The 18,780-nt window shown below is 47.6% G+C and overlaps 1 protein-coding gene across 4 annotated transcripts in view; it reads right to left on the bottom strand.

The window, feature by feature from the left end:
* The window catches only part of LOC139059306 (sodium-dependent noradrenaline transporter-like), a 117,413-nt gene that overhangs the window by 71,337 nt on the left and 27,296 nt on the right, over positions 1-18,780 (bottom strand). For all 4 annotated transcript variants that reach the window (XM_070537516.1, XM_070537519.1, XM_070537517.1 and 1 more), the window contains exon 4: positions 2,670-2,857. In XM_070537516.1, coding sequence (XP_070393617.1) covers positions 2,670-2,857 — 188 coding nt within the window. The remainder of the gene's footprint in view (positions 1-2,669; positions 2,858-18,780) is intronic.

Genomic DNA, 18,780 nt, shown 5'->3' with positions numbered 1-18,780 from the left:
ATTACGCCCACGTCAAAAAAAGAACTAATTTCTAAGATGTGAAAAATTGTTTTCAAGCTTTTTCTTAGAAACACTTTGTTAACCAGATTTTTAACATTCTAGCACTGCTGGCTTACATCGTCATTTATCCCGCAGTTCCATATTTCTTTAATGTTCCCTAAGGTATGAGAAAATTTTAGTTTTCGCACCCAAGCGCATTACAACTCGCGTGAAGTTTTCAGCAAACATAAGGATGCAACAGTGTATAGTGCTGTATCTAGGGCGTCGGCTAGGATTATGGAAGCTCTGCCTTTAAGGAGTTAACTTTTTATTGTCTGCGCTAACCATTTTTGGTGAGAAAGGGCACTCGCAATTCAAACCTTACTTCTTTGCACCTCAAATGAGGGTAAAACTATGATTGGTAACAACCACTCTGTGCTGGATAGTGCTTAGGGGGTCTTATGGTGCCTACGTGTAGTCCCTTGTTAATCTTGAACATCTTTCTAGATTCTTCACACAGTGAGTTCATACAGTTCTGCGAAGCCATACAAGTAAAAACCATAGACGGGGATTCAAATACTCTACTCCTTGCGAAATAAAGCCAAATTTGTTATCTGTCTAGTCGTGAGTTGTGCTTTCAAGAGAGCAATATGATTCATCTGTTTAAATTGCACTTGAACAAATAACCTTAACTCAAAATTATATTCAAGATATTTGTACAAAGAAAAGCTTCTATACTCTCAACTTATGCGCTCCCCGAACTAAAGAAACCACCGAAGGGCAACAATTGTGTTTGTGATGCTAATTGAAAAAAATAATTCGCCAACAATTACGATACATCCTAACATAAAAGTCCAGCGCACCTCTATAGGTGTTTTCACTTCTCGATATATTGGCTGGCGCGCACAATAGTGCGGCACATTGCAAGCAAAGTGAAAAGTAGTGCGATTTCCTCACTAAGCGGTAGAAGGCGGCGCGTGGGTGATCCGTGGGTCGATTCACAGCAGCCGCCGCAGACAAACCTCAGCTCATGCAGCGCTTTGTTTCCGTTTATGATATCAGTCGACGCGCTCGCCGCATACCGTCGATGAATAAACGGCGCGATGCTCTGGCGCCATCCCGTAGTTGTCCTCACCACAAAGCGCGTCTTACGCAGCACTGCGCTTTGCTCGTCACTCATTCACCCTACCCTCCTCCTCAACCACTTTCCGCCTCAAGATTTCACTGCAGCCTCCTCCTACGCTTTCCTCCTCGCGCCGTCTTTCATCATCCGCTGCGCTCCGCGTTCGCTCTTTCATCCTTCACTGTGCTCTTGCGCTCGGTTACGCCGATGGAGGTCGAAGCAGGCCGACGCATCTAATCTTGAACATCCTTTTATGTATACAAGTTGAAGTCAATTTGTTGAATCTCAACTGTGTTGCAGTGTGCGCACCTTGCCATGATTTGCGGATTAGGTACTTTTAGCACCGCCTAAAATATTTAACTGCACTTTAAAAGCAGGCAATCACTGCCAAGACCTCCGATGTTATGCCGACGAAAATAACAAGTGATATGGCTAGTGTATTCACAAATAGGTCCTGCCATTGCCATTAAAGTATATAGAAACAAAACTCTTATAATAAGAGGATACCGATTTATCCTGCTGCTTGGTGGCGTGAGGAGGATGGGAGTATATTGCCGAAAAAAGTTAGGCATTATCACTTGAACTCTGTGGTGACAGCCAAGAGGGGGTCATACGTCACATCACTCTCTTGTACACTGCCTACCGACATAACCCACTCTTCGCAGCCGATTCCTACTTCCTATGAAGATTTGCTCTGGGTTAAATGAAATACGGCAACGCGACTTTCATCTTCTGCGCCCATCATTATGCGCCCCGAGTCAAATCTCTTAAGTACATATCGTGTAGTACAGTCAGCAGGAGGGGCCATAGTTTTGTCACACACGGCCGCTTGTACTACGGTTTTCTTAAGAAAAGCGTCGTCGGCAAAATGTTTATTTGCGGCTCGTTTCTTCTCCAAGTCGGAGCCAAAGTAATAGAAGGTCCCGCCCAAGACGCGGTGATTTTGTAGACAGTATAGTGGGCCAACTCCGTAGATATTACAGTCGCTCGCCTTACCCTGGTCGCGGCGAAGGGTACGCCCTAGAAATAAGACTATGCGTCCTGGGGTGCGGGAAGCTCATCAAGCCTTCTAGGTGTTGAAAGATGCCGACGTACTTGGTCTACTCTCTCTTTTTTGGCCGTTCTTGGCAAGCACACACGACGGAATGGCATCTCAGGAGAGGAGACTTCCCATTATTATCACGGTGGATATCAACGTGGACCTTAAATCCACATTGAACACCCTCGCTACATGGATGAAGTGTATGGGTCCCCTTAAGCGCCACAGACCTAGTGCCCACTAGTGACGTGGTGGTGTCATGAACCACGTGTTCACCATGGCCGGTCTTGTTAGTCACTTGCAAGTATGTGTCTACTTTAATGCGCATAAGGCGTTACGACATATAATGCATCGCACCCATGCGGCTAAAAAGCATCAAATAAAATAAAATACCATTTAAAAATAGCACTTTAGAAACACGTTCGCCCACACATCAGCCTCTTCTACAGGTGTATACCTTTCAAAAATCATACGCATGACATATGCAACCCTCTAGGATGATTTCTGCCTTAAGTTTTGCGTCCGTACTCGTAGAAGGCCCTTGCCGCTGACACGTTCCCGTCGATGCAGCTGTTGTGCATGGCTTCGTACTCGGAGGCAGGCACGTACACCAGCTCTCGGCTTGTGGCTGTGCGCACTGCGATGGCTCCGTCACTCGTGTTGTTGTCCAACAAGTAACGCCTGGCCAGCCTGTCATCCACCTTGGAACACAGATGCTGCGCGAAAATGACATTCGCGGCACTTACTCACTATAGCAAATGCAATCGTGCAAAAAAGAACTCCATATATATTTAACGATCACTTCACTGTGTTTGTTACTTTTTCGCAGCACCACTGATTAGTTCACCAGTGGCCACGTACAGCGTACGTACACAAGTGCGTATTCGTGTCCTTGCTTGCATCATCCCAGAAACTAAATTATATATTCTGAAATGGTATATTGAATAGCCGCTTTCGTGTACACACAAAGGCTGGAGTGTGTATACATGTGTAATTAAGGCTACCCTAATAGGGAAGGTCGCGGTATGCCGCGCGGTTACATAGCAGGAAAGTGAATTTACTGATCGGTCTATATCATCGAGTTTATTGCCACAAGTACTACGGTGCTGTGGGACACTCTATATTCGAGGGCCCCTGTTCATTTTTGTTCACCTTTGGCTGTTTAGTATGAACCTGTAATATATGAAATGGCAAAGATTTTACAACATCAGTCTTTGTCCCTAGGTACCTTTTTCGAGTGGGAATATTAAATGTCACTTGATGCTTTAGGTAGAATAGAAGGACGAATAAACTTGCGTAATTTCATTTACGTTAGCCTCAGAACGAAGCTCCCAAGCAATAGTTGGATTCGGTTGGTTTCTCTGAAATCATGGTCTACTTGTTTGTTCTTGATGAAATCAGTAATTCAGGTAAGTAAAGCGCTGCAATGTAGAAGCGGTGGATAGAGTGTTGCTTGTAAAATGGTTCAGCAACACATGCAAAACAGAGCTACTAGAGTGATTTCGTGTTCAGAAAATATAATAGAGGCCAACTATGTTGATTGGATGATATAGTTTGTCTTTCGTATTCGTGCGCTATAAGAAATACTGTTAAAACTTTGTCTAAATAATGTAAGACAGAACGACAACGTTAGGTACATGGCAAAATTTGTTAACAAGATGTCGGTGCCAGTTTGGATGAGCCTTCCATGTCAAACTTCACAGACGGCCCCGATCGGCTCTCTTACAACTTGCTGGCAGTGGCGGACAGCGCATCTTCATAATGGTGTTTCCCACGGGTTTCCTTACCCCAAGACAAGTGTCATGTGCCAGAACACGACATAGTAGGGTGTGGTATTGATCAACTCCTGTTTTGCATGGTTTCTTATCCAGGAGCATTTTCCGGTACCTCTTTGGAAGAGTCACTATCCTCATTTGATTCGACTGCACGTGTTCTCTTCTGGGAAGCAGCAGTCGTAAGGCCCATACAGCATCGACAGCGTAAGCCCGGGGTGCTGTCTTTATTTTCTCAACTATTGCCAATACCAGCAATCTAATTTGAACAAATTGAAGATAATTTGAAGAATGTCAGGTTTACTGCTTGAATTAATATTTAGAATGAGAGAAACTCTTCAATGCTTGGCTTATGATGGGTTATTTAGTATCCAAATATACTTTCACCCGTTACGCGGACTACGTCGTGAACCATGTCGCGGCCCATGCTATTCTAGATGTCATTGAAAAGTCTGACACTCAAGTACTTGCCCTATTGCCTCATCAAATAAACTTCGTCGCAGCGCTGAAATCTGTGATATGAATTAAAATTGCAGCCGTAGAACCCTGTAAAGAGTTTGTGTTTTCTGAAATACTTATTTCCCCACATGCGACTTTGCGACGGAGCTGGTTTGCTGACGCCAATGGACACATTTTGAATATCAGAATTTCCAAAGGCATCTAGAAAAACAGGGGCCCTGACGTCATCCACAACATCATGCGCGCAACAGAGGGAATTCTTTTCGGCGGTCGAATAGTACATAAGGTTCCCTCACCTGAAGTTGTGATTTGAGCAATAGCCCCATCATGACCCCCTGCTCCCCTGTAGATGAGCCTTATTGTACATAACATGGACGTCAATGATGCTTGTAACCATCCTGCACCTTTCCGCTGATGTCAGGCGGTTTCGTAGTAGATGCTGCCCCAGGTTTACCGTACATGTTTTGGGCCGAAGCGATCCTCTTTAAGCAGTCTTCGACACAGTATATTCTGTCACGTTCACTGATGCCTATTTCTTTTCAGCGTATTTATATGTGGTTCTCATGTTAACAACACAAGGCTGTTCGTCTACGGCACAAATGTTGCAAATGATGGACTGCATTCATTGAGCACACGCATACATAAGGAATACGCTACAAGCTATTTGATTGTGGTTAGTAACCTGTGCTAGGTTCTTGATTCTTGGTTCCCGCAGCGATGCTTCCAGCAAACTGCGTAGTTCCTTTTCAAAGTCATTACTACCTCCAGAAATAGCCAGAACACCAATATATACCAGTCCTCCTGAAAACTGCGCACCTAATTTTTCGAGTCACTGCTGCCATTGAAGTAGTCAGTACCCCAGTGTATCCTACGCAGCCTGTTACTCCACTGCCGGAACCCCTCGCTGTCTTAGGCATCTGTGACCTCGGCGTTTAATCTTGTAAGCATGATGGTAACCGATATTGGAGATTCGCACCGTCTATATAAGCCAAAAGTGAGCGTTCCAACAACCTGAGGCGCTGTGGACCAGCCCCCGTTGCGATATTAAATGCGGTTTCTGGCGATGTTACCACTATTTTCGCAGTTTATGTAATGAGGTAGTAAGCTGCTTCACTGCGAGTTGAAGCAACAGTATTTGGACGCTGTTAAAAAAAGGTTCTTTTTTTACTCACAATAGTTTGAAAAGTGAGATATGAATATCCCATAGCAAATCGCGCAAGGTCAGCAATGCGAAAATGTTAGTGTGCTTTATTCCACTGTTCCGCTTCAGCGTCCAGAAGCTGACATACTCCGTTGGCGCGAGCAAGCGGGGAATCATGCGTAACAAGAACAGCAATGAACACGAACCAAAAGAAGTAAAAGAAGTGCAGACTCTATGCATAGTCAGCACAGAAATGTACTAAACTGCCTTTATGGGTACCATTTACGGCAAAACGGTACTTGCGTCTGAGCGCAGCAGAACCTTTCCCTGTGGTTACGCATTGTAATGTGACAGTGGACCATGGCAACTCCTTGTTTGGCGAGCGAATGCAGTCCTATGATTGCCGCCCCTGGAGAGCGCGACAACAGTGATGGCCGTGCTGTATACATACACTTTCCGCATTCAAGGTGCGGGGAAATTCATGACGTCAACAGCCTGTTAGCTGGAGTAAACATTTTGATTTGACGTTGTGTTCTGGCAGACACGTTTAAATTTCTGCGGTTGAAGCAATGAACACGAAGCAACCACCACATTCTGAGTCAGCCAGATAAGGAAACTTAGGTGGGTAAACGAGTACTGAACGTCAGGGTGGGGTGAAACGGAGAAGATGCACATACGGGTGCTTGTATGTAGACTTCCTGGGTCATAATGATGCATTCCTGGCTTGTATGTAGACTTCCTGGGTCATGATACAACCTTCACCAATACTGAAGAGTAGATGGTGGGCTCAGGAGCCGTTTGAGAATGCTCAGAAGCTGAAGAACAGTGCGCCATGTTGCATAGATGATGAAGCGATATGCCGTAGATGTTCCAACATGTTTTATTCAGACCTTTCTGCTACTTCTCCGACCGCAGTAGGTCATTGTGGAAGGTGCGTCACATGAACGTCCACCCAGCGTCAAGTATTGCCACAGCTGAGACGACAGGCCAGCGGCAAACAGCTGATGCTCTTATTCGAACCAGATGAAAGGACTATCCGTGCTTAATGATTGTAAGATTGTAGTTGGAAACGCCATGATTCATCAATCTTTGGAAGGCACCGTTCTTATTCAAGCGAGATCGTGGCGAATAGCCAAGCTCGGTGGCGTGCTGTGTGGACTCGGTGCTTTCGCTGGTGTGCAGGCTTGTATAATACTGACCATCGGCCATGTCGCAGCAGAGTACAGCAGAGCCCCACTGATCAATCTGCCACCCTACGAATGTCAGTGTTCGTAAAAATCCTTCGGACACGAAACCGGTGAAGGGGAATAGATATTTATTTAATAGTGGCTTCGAGTACATGCCTTATGTTGCGTGCGTACGGGATTTATTAACGACGGTTTAGCTTTTATACCTAGCCCGTAAACAACAGCAGCATAGTTGGTAAAGCCAAGGCTCTGAATCTACGCACAATATTTTTATATCTCGGTAAGTCTTTCGGCAACGTTAAATGAAAGCAAATAAATTCGGAGGTATGACGTGCCCTGATCTGATTATGAGGCAAGTAGAATAGTGAGGGACTAAGAATCTTATTTTTATAACCTAGGCTTCTCCTACGTACACCCGATGCACGGTGCACGCGAATTCTTCCATTCCGCCAACATCGGAATGCGGCTGCCGCGACACAGGCCGATCTCTTCACATCGAGCTCAGCAGCGCTGAGCCGCAGACACTGGGATACCACGGCGTGTTTTCAGCGACTGTTGCATATTTCGCCGTCTCCAGGGAATTTGTTTGTATCAACTTGCTCGAAGTAAGCCTCTTTCTTGCACACGTTGCCCATCAACGGGCATGGCACCGCATCGAGTATGCAGCTTACTCAGCTACTACTATTGCAGGTGACCGTCACATGGATCGTTTGCTCGGCACTTCCCGGCACGTGCAGACTGCACACCGATGACGCGACACCACCTCGGCTTGCCTTGGTAATCACAGCGCCGAATACAGACCAGACCTTCACGCACATCTGGAAACGGCGATTGGGGACTACGACGGACACCGCCGGAAGAGGACTTAAAAGCCAGCCAGCAAGCGTCCACTTCGGGCACGGCACCGCATCGTGTATGGAGCGTACTCAGCTACTGCTATTGCAGGTTAGTTACGTATGGTGAGCTTCATGCATTAGGAGCAACAACTGCTGTTTGATCGCGGTGTCGTGCCAAGTTGAGTGGATTGATGTCTTAAAGCGTTCTAATTTACTTCTGTGTTCGCTCTACTCTGCAATGTTTGAGTTGCTCCTCTTGCTTTCTGGCGACGTTGAGTCGAACCCAGGTCCGATGTCAAAAGCTGAGGCATATGCGTTTTCATCGGCTCTTGAGGCGATACAGAAACTAGAGGCCGCACAAGAGGTGCTCCTGGCGGAAATAAAAAGCGCAAATGACAAACCAGCTGCCACTGATAACGAACTCGTCATTCTAACAGCCAGGGTTGCGGCACTCGAGCGTGAAGGAAAAAGGAAGTAAGACTTTACGTGATGTCTCAGATCAGCTGCAAACAATAACTTCAAGATGTGAGGACGCAGAAAACAGGCTCAGATGAAGCTGTTTGCTGTTTTTCGGGATAGAAGATGACCCTAAATAGGACAGGGCTACCACTGAAAAGAAGGTAATAATATTGTGCTCTGAAAAACTGCAAACTGCAAAAATCACTTCGCAATCTGAACGCGTACATAGGCTTGGGAAATACCAAGAAGGAAAGAACAGACCTATAATAGCTAAACTAACTTTTTTAAAGACAAGCAAGACATCTCGTCATTTGCACACAAATAAAAGGCTTAGATTACTCAATCGGTGAAGATTTCTCGCCAGCTACGCGACAAGCTGGAGGAAAGCTGCTTGACTTCGCGAAAGCTCAAAAAGTGCCTTTTAAACAGTCAGTAGATCGGTTGCTTATATATACCCAGACTTACACGCACGACAAAATCACTGATACCGTTGTCATGTCGCAAAGATAGCTAGGCATAAGTACTTGCCCACAGGCTCTTCCACAGTCAAAGTTACCTATCACTAGGTCTTTGCTGACACTATCTTACGCAAACATACGAAGCATCATGCCCAAGCGCAAATTAGTTTGCTGGCTGCTTGACGATAACGAATCCAATATTCTTGTTCTTACCGAAACATGGCTAAATCCTGACATTACAGAAGACGAAATTCTTCCTGGTAACCATTCTTATAATACTTACCTCAAAGATTGAACTAGTAAGAGAGGCGGTGGCGTTCTTCTCGGTGTTAAAAACTTATTACCTTCACTTATTATCGACTCGAACTCATCTCTTGAAATTGTGTGGGTTGAAGTAATAACAAATACGACCAAACTACCGGTAGGTGCCTGTTACCCTCCACCTGACTACAGCACTTCTTTCGTTACAGAACTACGCAATAGCATAACCACGGCCCTCGAGCTGTGTCCAGCGCATTCTGTTTACTTAATCGGTGATTTTAACTTTCCGCTCATAAATTGGCGTAATCTATCATCATCTTGTCCATCATCAGTGGATTTTCTTAACTGAACTTTAGATCTTAACCTGTTCCAGGTCGTTAACAAACCAACCCGTGGTACTAACATTCTAGACCTTATACTCACCAACACTCCCGAAACGATTGAATCCGAAATTCATCTAAATGGCTTTAGCGATCACGATCTACTTCAGGTAACAATCAGTGTTCCACTACCCTTCTCAGGGATCTCGAAGGAAATAATACGTGATTATAACAAAGCAAGCTACTCTAAAATAAACGATGCACTCGAAGTATTTTCCAACCGCACGCTACTTCCTTCTTTTTATAATCGCTCGGTGGAAGATAACTGGCTATGCTTCAAGAATAAAATGTCTTCTCTAATTAACAAATATATCCCGTTGATTTCGATAACAAATGACAAAACCAATCCTTGGTTTAATAATGCCCTACGTAAGCTCAAGAATAAAAAGACACTTCTGTACAATACCGCTAAACATGTCAATAATGCTCATTCGTGGGAAAGGTACAGGCTTTCCTTAAAAACGTACTGTTCTGCCTTAGCTGCAGCTAAAAATAAATATTTCTCGACAGATTTACCTTCTCTCTTACATTCGAATCCGAAAAAGTTTTGGAGAGTTATATCACCTGACCGTGACTCTAACCGGTTAGCCTTACATAGCGATACAAATACTCCCCTCTCTGGCAATGAATGCCCGTCTGCGTTTAATACGTTTTTTCCATCGATTTTCAGCCGCGAGGATCTTACCAATGTACCTGATGTTGCTGATTATGACTGGCAATTCATGGAAAGTATTGAAATCTCGGTGGAGGGAATTGCATGTCTTAATAATAATCTGAAGTTATCTACTTCATCTGGTATTGATAATATTAGTTCCAAGATATTAAAAAATGCCATTTCTATATCCAGTAACATTCTCGACAATATATTCAAGCAGTCTTTGTCATCGCGACAGCTGCCCAAAGACTGGAAATTGGCCAAAATCATACCCCTATTTAAACCTGGGAATAAAAACTCCCCGGAAAATTACCGTCCAAATTCATTGACCTGCATTTGCTGCAAGATGCTCGAACATATTGTCACGTAGTGGTGACGTTGAAGAACACAGTAGCACCACTGTGAATGACAAAAATAAATTTTATTGGGCGAACCTGTGCCCACAAAACAGGCTACACTTACAGCACAACGATAGCGGCGAACACAGTCGGCGATCGTCGAAAATCTGATCAGCGGGTCACGTGCGTCGGCTTTTATAGAGCAGTCGTCGAATGTTCCAGACTTATCGGTCGGACCCGCGTGCCTTCCAGAAAGTTCTACACCCTTCGCGTCAGGCGATTAAATTAGATAACATAACGTTCGGCGACAACGGACAGCGGATAGAAGCATCGATACCTTTGCAGAAACTTCGGATACATACAGGCGCGTCCCACGCTGTGCGATTACATTTGTTAGGCTGCGAAACGTGGTTGCCCGAAAAAGATAAGTACACGTATCAATACCCCCCTCTTAAAAAGCATCGTCCCGATGCTACAAATATAAGAGAGCGAAACACAAAAGGACACTTATTGAACATGAGTAAAAAACAACAACAAAAGGAATCAAAGTCCAAGGGTCAGTTACGCGAAGCCCCAAGTTCATTAACGCTGGTAGTACGGCTTGAGTCGCACAACGTGGACAATTTCAGGTCGTGAGCGGCGCCGCGGTGACAGCGAAATGCCGTCCGGCACGCTCCTCGTAGTCCAGTGCACCAATACGTCGGATGATCTTGTACGGTCCTAAATAGCGACGCAAAAGCTTCTCGCTCAGTCCTCGTCGGCGTATAGGGCTCCAAACCCAAACACGGTCACCGGGCTGGTACTCGACAAAGCGTCGTCGGAGGTTGCAGTGTCGGCTGTCGGTCCTCTGCTGGTTTTTGATCCGCAGGCGGACGAGCTGTCGGGCTTCTTCGGCGCGCTGGAGATAGGTAGCGACGTTAAGATTCTCCTCGTCAGAGACGTGCGGCAGCATGGCGTCGAGCGTCGTCGTCGGGTTCCTGCCGTAGACCAGCTTGAACGGCGTGATCTGTGTTGTTTCTTGCACCGCCGTGTTGTAAGCGAATGTTACGTACGGCAAGACGACATCCTAGGTCCTGTGTTCGACGTCGATGTAGATTGCTAGCATGTCGGCGAGGGTCTTATTCAGCCGCTCCGTAAGACCATTCGTCTGCCGATGGTAGGCCGTTGCCCTCCTGTGCCTTGTTTGACTGTATTTCAGTACGGCTTGGGTGAGCTCCGCTGTAAAGGCCGTTCCTTTGTCGGTGATGAGGACTTCTGGGGCACCATGTCGCAGCAGGATGTTTTCGACAAAGAATTTCGCCACTTCGGTTGCGCTACCTTTCGGCAGTGCTTTAGTTTCAGCGAAGCGGGTGAGATAGTCCGTCGCCACGACGATCCACTTATTTCCGGTTATTGACGTCGGAAAGGGTCCCAGCAAGTCCATCCCGATCTGCTGGAATGGTCGGCAAGGAGGCTCGATTTGCTGTAGTAATCCGGCTGGCCTTGTCGGCGGTGTCTTGCGTCGCTGACAGTCTCGGCATGTTCTGACATAACGGGCGACGTCGGCGGTCACGCGCAGCCAATAATACTTTTCTTGTATGCTCGATAGTGTCCGGGAAAATCCGAGGTGTCCAGTGGTCAGATCGTCATGTAGGGCGTGCAATACTTCTGGACGAAGTCCTGACGGGACAACAAGAAGGTAGTTGGCGCGGACTGGTGAGAAGTTCTTCTTCACGAGTAGATTGTTTTGAAGCGTGAAGGAAGATATTTCGCGCTTAAATTCCCTGGGGGCAACGTCGGTGTGCCTTTCCAAATATTCCACGAGGCCTTTTAGCTCCGGGTCTGCCCGTTGCTGTTCAGCGAAGTATTCCGCGCTTATCATTCCAAGGAAGGCGTCGTCATCTTCGTCATCTTGCGGCGGAGAGTCAATGGGGGCGCGTGATAGGCAATCGGCATCGGAGTGTTTTCGTCCGGACTGGTAGGTTACAGTGATGTCGTATTCTTGTAGTCTGAGGCTCCACCGCACCAGTCGTCTTGAAGGATCCTTTATACTCGCTTGCCAACACAACGCGTGATGGTCACTGACGACTATGAATGGCCTGCCATAAAGATAAGGGCGAAATTTAGCTGTAGCCCAAACGATGGCAAGGCATTCCTTTTCGGTCGTAGAATAGTTGCCTTCCGCTTTTGACAGTGACCGGCTTGCGTAAGATATCACCTCTTCGGCTCCATTTTTCCTCTGGACTAGAACGGCACCGAGATCTAGGCTACTGGCGTCAGTATGGATTTCTGTATCGGCGTACTCGTCGAAGTGCGCAAGTACCGGCGGCGACTGCATGCGTCGTTTGAGTTGTTCAAATGCGTCGGCCTGCGGCGTTTCCCACTTGAACTCAACATCACATTTAGTTAGACGAGTCAACGGCTCGGCGATGCGTGAAAAGTCCTTGACAAAGCGCCTGTAGTAGGCACAGATGCCAAGGAACCTACGCACTGCCTTCTTGTCGGTTGGCTGCGGGAACTTTGCGATGGCAGCTGTTTTCTGGGGGTCGGGCCGTACTCCGGATTTACTGATGATGTGGCCTAGGAACAGAAGCTCATCGTAAGCGAAGCGGCATTTTTCTGGCTTCAGAGTGAGCCCTGATGACTTGATGGCCTCTAGTTCTGTGGCAAGCCGCCTAAGGTGATCGTCGAAATTTCCGGCGAATACAACGACGTCATCTAAGTAACCGAGACTAGTCTGCCACTTCAATCCCGCTAAAACCGTGTCCATCACGCGCTGGAACGTTGCAGGCGCCGAGCACAGTCCAAATGGCATAACCTTGAACTCGTAGAGGCCGTCTGGGTTGATGAAGGCGGTCTTTTCGCGATCTCTTTCGTCGACTTCTATTTGCCAATAGCCAGACTTGAGGTCCATCGAGGAGAAGTACTTAGTGTTGCAGAACCGATCCAATGCGTCGTCTATCCGTGGAAGGGGGTATACGTCCTTCTTCGTGATCTTGTTCAGACGATGATAATCGACGCAGAAACGTAGGGTTCCGTCCTTTTTCTTCACCAGGACCACAGGGGATGCCCACGAGCGTTTCGACGGCTGGATGATGTCGTCGCACAGCATTTCGTCGACTTGTTCTCTTATAGCTACGCGTTCTCGCGGCGAAACTCGGTAAGGGCTTTGGCAGAGTGGTCGAGCGTACTCCTCGGTGATTATGCGATGCTTGGCGACTGGTGTTTGTCGAATCCTCGATGACGTCGAAAAGCAGCCTTTGTATCGTCGGAGCACACTTCTGAGCTGCTGTTGCTTAATCACTGGAAGACTTGGATTAATGTCGTAGTCTGGTTCAGGAACCATGGCCGTCGGGGTAGATGCGGCGGAATCCGAGAGGACAAACGCATTAATGGTTTCCAGACTTTCCTCGATGTACGCGATCGTCGTGCCCTTGTTGATGTGCTCGAACTCCTGGCTGAAGTTTGTCAGCAACACTTCAGTTTTCCCTCCATGCAGTCGGGCGATCCCTCTTGCGGCGCAAATTTCACGGTCTAGCAGTAGACGTTGGTCGCCTTTGATGACACCTTCTACGTCAGCGGGAATTTGGGTGCCGACCGAAATAACAATGCTGGAGCGAGGCGGGATGCTCACTTGATTTTCGAGCACACTGATGGCGTGGTGACTACGAGGGCTCTCCGGCGGTATTGCTTTATCTTCCGACAGCGTTATTCACTTCGACTTCAGGTCGATGATTGCGCCGTGTTGGTTCAGGAAGTCCATACCGAGAATGACGTCTCGTGAACACTGTTGGAGGATAACGAAGGTTGCAGGGTAAGTCCGGTCATGAATAGTTATTCTTGCCGTGCAGATTCCAGTCGGCGTAATCAGGTGCCCCCAGCGGTGCGAATTTCAGGGCCTTCCCATGCAGTCTTAACCTTCTTCAACTGGGCGGCGATGTGTCCACTCATGACGGAGTAATCAGCCCCTGTGTCCACTAAGGCGGTAACAGCGTGGCCGTCGAGAAGCACGTCGAGGTCGGTGGTTCTTTGTCTGGCGTTACAGTTAGGTCTCGGCGTCGGGTCACGGCTGCGTCGTGTTGAAATGAAGCTGGAACGTCGCGTCGTCTAGTCGTCTTTCGTCGGTGTAGTCTTGGCTTCCAGACTTCGTCGGGACGGCGGCCTCTTCGTCGTCTTCGTCGGCGGCGGAGGATCTTCGTCAGTTCGACGAACAGCAACCGCACCTCCATCGGTTGCTGCTTTTAGTTTTCCGGATATGGGCTCGCAGAGCGGCCCCGGGCTGGGCCGGTGTATGGTCGGCGCTGCGGCGACAAGTAGCGGCCTGGTGACGGCGAACGGGACGGCCGTCGAGGGCTCCACTGAGTAGCGGCGAGGTAATCGGCGATGTCACGTGGGCGCTCGCCAAGCTGTGGACGCGGCGCATTCACGGTGAACCCTGTCAGTCCCAAGTCGCGGTATGGGCATCGGCGGTACAAATGGCCGGCTTCTCCGCAGTGATAGCAGATCGGGCGGTGGTCGGGTGCTCGCCAAATGTCCGTCTTCCTCCGTCCGTGCGCTGGGCGGCGGGTGGGCGTGCTGGCGGCAGCGGACGACGGAATTGTGGCGTCACAGAGCCCTGGCGCGGTCACGGAGGGGGGCCTTGAAGGCGTGCGACGGCGGCGTAGGTCATCGCTTCCGGCTGGGGCTGTGGTGATTCTGGTTGCACCTGAGGAACTCCAAGCGATCGGTGCACCACTTCTTTCACGATGTCGGCAATCGAGGCCACTTGAGGGTGCGAGGAAGGCAAGACCGTGCGCAGTTCTTCGCGCACTATGGTCCTGATGGTCTCGCGCAGATCGTCCGTGGCCTGTGATTGAATACCTGCGTAGTGGGTAGAGCTTGTACGGCGGTTGAATTGCCGGTTCCGGCATCGCCGGAATTGCCGGTATGGGCATCGGCGGTACACATGGCCGGCTTCTCCGCAGTGATAGCAGATCGGGCGGTGGTCGGGTGCTCGCCAAATGTCCGTCTTCCTCGCGTAGGTGCGCTGGGCGGCGGGTGGGCGTGCTGGCGGCGGCGGACGACGGAATTGCGGCGTCACAGAGCCCTGGCGCGGTCACGGAGGGGGGCCTTGAAGGCGTGCGACGGCGGCGTAGGTCATCGCTTCCGGCTGGGGCTGTGGTGATTCTGGTTGCGCCTGAGGAACTCCAAGCGATCGGTGCACCACTTCTTTCACGATGTCGGCAATCGAGGCCTCTTGAGGGTGCGACGAAGGCAAGACCTTGCGCAGTTCTTCGCGCACTATGGTCCTGATTGTCTCGCGCAGATCGTCCGTGGCCTGTGATTGAATACCTGAGTAGTGGGTAGAGCTTGTACGGTGGTAGAATTGCCGGTTCCGCATTTCGAGTGTCTTCTCGATGCTGGTGGCCTCGCGAAGGAACTCTTCTACGGTCTTCGGTGGGCTTCGTACCATTGCGCCAAAAAGTTCTTCCTTCACACCACGCATGAGAAGGCGGACTTTCTTCTCCTCGGGCATATCCGGGTCGGCGTGGCGGAAGACTCGGTTCATTTCTTCCGTGAATATGGCAACGTTCTCGTTCGGTAGCTGCACTCGGGCGTCCAGCATGGCTTCGGCCCTTTCCTAGCGCACGACGCTCGTACAGGTGCGCAGGAAGCCGCTACGGAAGAGGTCCCATGTCGTCAAGGTCGACTCCCGGTTCTCAAACCACGTTCTGGCGGCATCTTCTAAGGCAAAGTACACATGCCGCAGCTTGTCGTCGGAGTCCCAGTTGTTAACACTCGCGATTCGCTCGTAGGTCTCCAGCCAGGATTCTGGGTCTTCAGTCGCTGCTCCATGGAAGGTCGGTGGGTCCCGAGGTTGTTGTAGGATAACGGGCGATACTGCGGCAGCATTGCGGTTGTTTTTACCACGATCTTATTTGTCGACTCAGGTAGAAGTCCGTGCTCTGGGGGCAGTCGTTGCAGTCTCCGGCTAGCACGCTGGTCTTGGGCGATCTTGGTTTTGTCCTCGGGCTTCGGGCTTGGATCACGGCTTTGCGGGGGCGTTCGGTACATGAACGCACAAGCACCTCCACCAAATGTCACGTAGGGGTGAAAATTAAGAACACAGTAGCACCACTGTGAACGACAAAACTAAATTTTATTGGGCGAACCTGTGCCCACAAAACAGGCTACACTTATAGCGCAACGATAGCGGCGAACACAGTCGGCGATCGTCGAAAATCTGATCAGCGGGTCAAGCGCATCGGCTTTTATAGAGCAGTCGTCGAATGTTCCAGACTAATCGTTCGGACCCGCGTGCCTTCCGCAAAGTTCTACATCCTTCGCGTCAGGCGATTAAATTAGATAACATAACGTTCGGCGACAACAAACAGCGGATAGAAGCATCGATACCTTTCCAGAAACTTCGGATACATACAGGCGCGTCCGACGCTGTGCGATTACATTTGTTAGGCTGCGAAACGTGGTTGCCCGATAAAGATAAGTACACGTGTCAGTATTATTGCTTCTCATATTTATAATCACCTAGAGTCCAACCACTTCTTTTTTCGCCATCAACATGGTTTCAAGAAAGGATTATCACGTGAGACACAGTTACTCGAATTAACGACTGACCTGCACCTTAACATGAAGAATAATCAGCAGACCGATTGCATTTTCCTTGACTTTTCCAAAGCATTTGATCGTGTAGCTCAATGTCGGCTTATTGCAAAATAAAGTGTACTTCGAATTGACTCCTTCACTTTAACATGGCTTCGTAATTTTCTTTCGAATCATCAACAGTTCACAGTAGTTAAAAATATTGCTTCGTCTCCAATTTACGTTAGTTCTCGTATGCCTCAGGGCAGCGTTTTGGGCTCTTTACTCCTTCTAATTTACATAAACGATTTCCCACCTAATGTTTCTTCTCGCATACGTATTTTTGCTGACGAATGAATTATTTACAGATCAATTTGGAGTACCGACGACCACCTGGCACTTCAAAATGACCTTAACCTAATTCATAATTGGTGTAAGACCTGGTTAATGGCTTTAAATATGTCAAAATGTCAGGTAATTTCTTTTAGTCGTAAGCGTGACAACTCACACTTTTTATAAAACATCAATAATAAAGAATTGTTACATACAGTATCGCATAAATATTTGGGTGTTCACCTAACCGAAAACCTCTCCTGGATAGACAACATTGCAGACGTTTGCGCAAAAGCTTCAAGGACATTAGGTCACCTACGTCGTAATCTGGGTAATTCACCTCCCAACATCCGCAAATTGGCCTATCAGACATTTGTTCGTCCACAGCTCGAGTATGCATCATCCATTTGGTCCCAACGTCCTGCATACCTAATCGACATGCTTGAATCAGTCCAGAACCGAGCTGCCCGTTTCATTCCACGTAATTATAGCCATCACTCCAGCGTAACGCAAATGAAACTTGATCATTCCATACAGCCTTTAGTTCTTCGCCGTAATATCGCTCTGTTGTCCTTGTTTCACAAATATGTTTATAATGCTACACAATCCACACTGCATATCCAGATCGCCTCGAACACGTTTTGCGCGCATGTATGGTAACACATATGCTTTTAACGATTCCGCACTCCCTACGGCCATTCGCTTGTGGAATAATCTGCCTGGTCAGATTGCTTCCGAGTCAGACAAAGAAAAGTTTCTTCATCTCCTACACGAGTATTTTTCATAATATCACCTACAAATCACTTTATGTTGTTTCTTACACTTGACAATGTGCTTCGAACTTCTTGTGATATTGATGCATTGCTATCTCACTCTTATGAATTGCTATTTTAAACTGCGTCACGTGTTCACTTATATGCCCTGTATATATTATTGCTTTTTTGCGTCTTTTTCCCTGAATATCCCTTCAAGAATTGTACTCCCTGATATGTTCATTTTTCCTGTATTTTACTTTCTATTATTACTGCGTTACGTAAAGTTTTCTCGTGTTATTTCCTTAAGAGTACCTTTGGGGCCTTTCATTAATTCAGTTGTTCCTTTTCATGCTTTGATCTTGGTAGTAATGTTGATGACCCCTGCATTGAGGCGTATCTTTTGTATTACACTTTAGAAGGCTGCTTACTCTTTTTTTGTTTGCCTTGATTTTGTAACCCTCCTTACACAATGCCCCCCTTAGGGCCTGTAAGGTATTTTAAATAAATAAATAAATAAATAAATAAATAAATAACAACTTCCTTTTCGTAGTTCGGAGACCAACGAGCAATACTTTTTCGCGAACATCATTCTTTTGCAGCACCTGATGCAAATTCGTAAATTTGTAAGAATGTGTCCCAAATTTGTAGCGTTTAAGAAAAAAGTCTGGAGAGTTCAGAGGCACGCATTTACTGCTGTAGCCACTACTGTCATGCACAAGAGTTTGTATGGCAGTAGGAACTGGCCCAGCATCAAAGAAACTGGCCCAACACTTAGTTTCTGTGATGTAAGCAGTACACACAGCAATGGTTCTTGCCTGGTACCAAGTATTTCCCGAGCGCACAATTCTAAATGCTTTCTCGTTGTCGTCACACGAATAGGTGCGCTTTGAAGTTTTAAAATTTATTTACGAATACTGTTCGCGCTACCTTGAAATGATCCAGGAGCGGGGGCCGAAAATAGAAACAACAAATAAAATAACGTCAACAAATGCTATGGTCAGTCAATTTCTGAAACTCAGCAGATGATGGGTTCTGCAGGCAATTCCA

Source organism: Dermacentor albipictus, chromosome 1, assembly GCF_038994185.2.
Source record: "Dermacentor albipictus isolate Rhodes 1998 colony chromosome 1, USDA_Dalb.pri_finalv2, whole genome shotgun sequence".
Taxonomy (NCBI): Eukaryota; Metazoa; Arthropoda; class Arachnida; order Ixodida; family Ixodidae; genus Dermacentor; species Dermacentor albipictus.
This window is presented reverse-complemented; position numbering and strand designations above follow the sequence as displayed.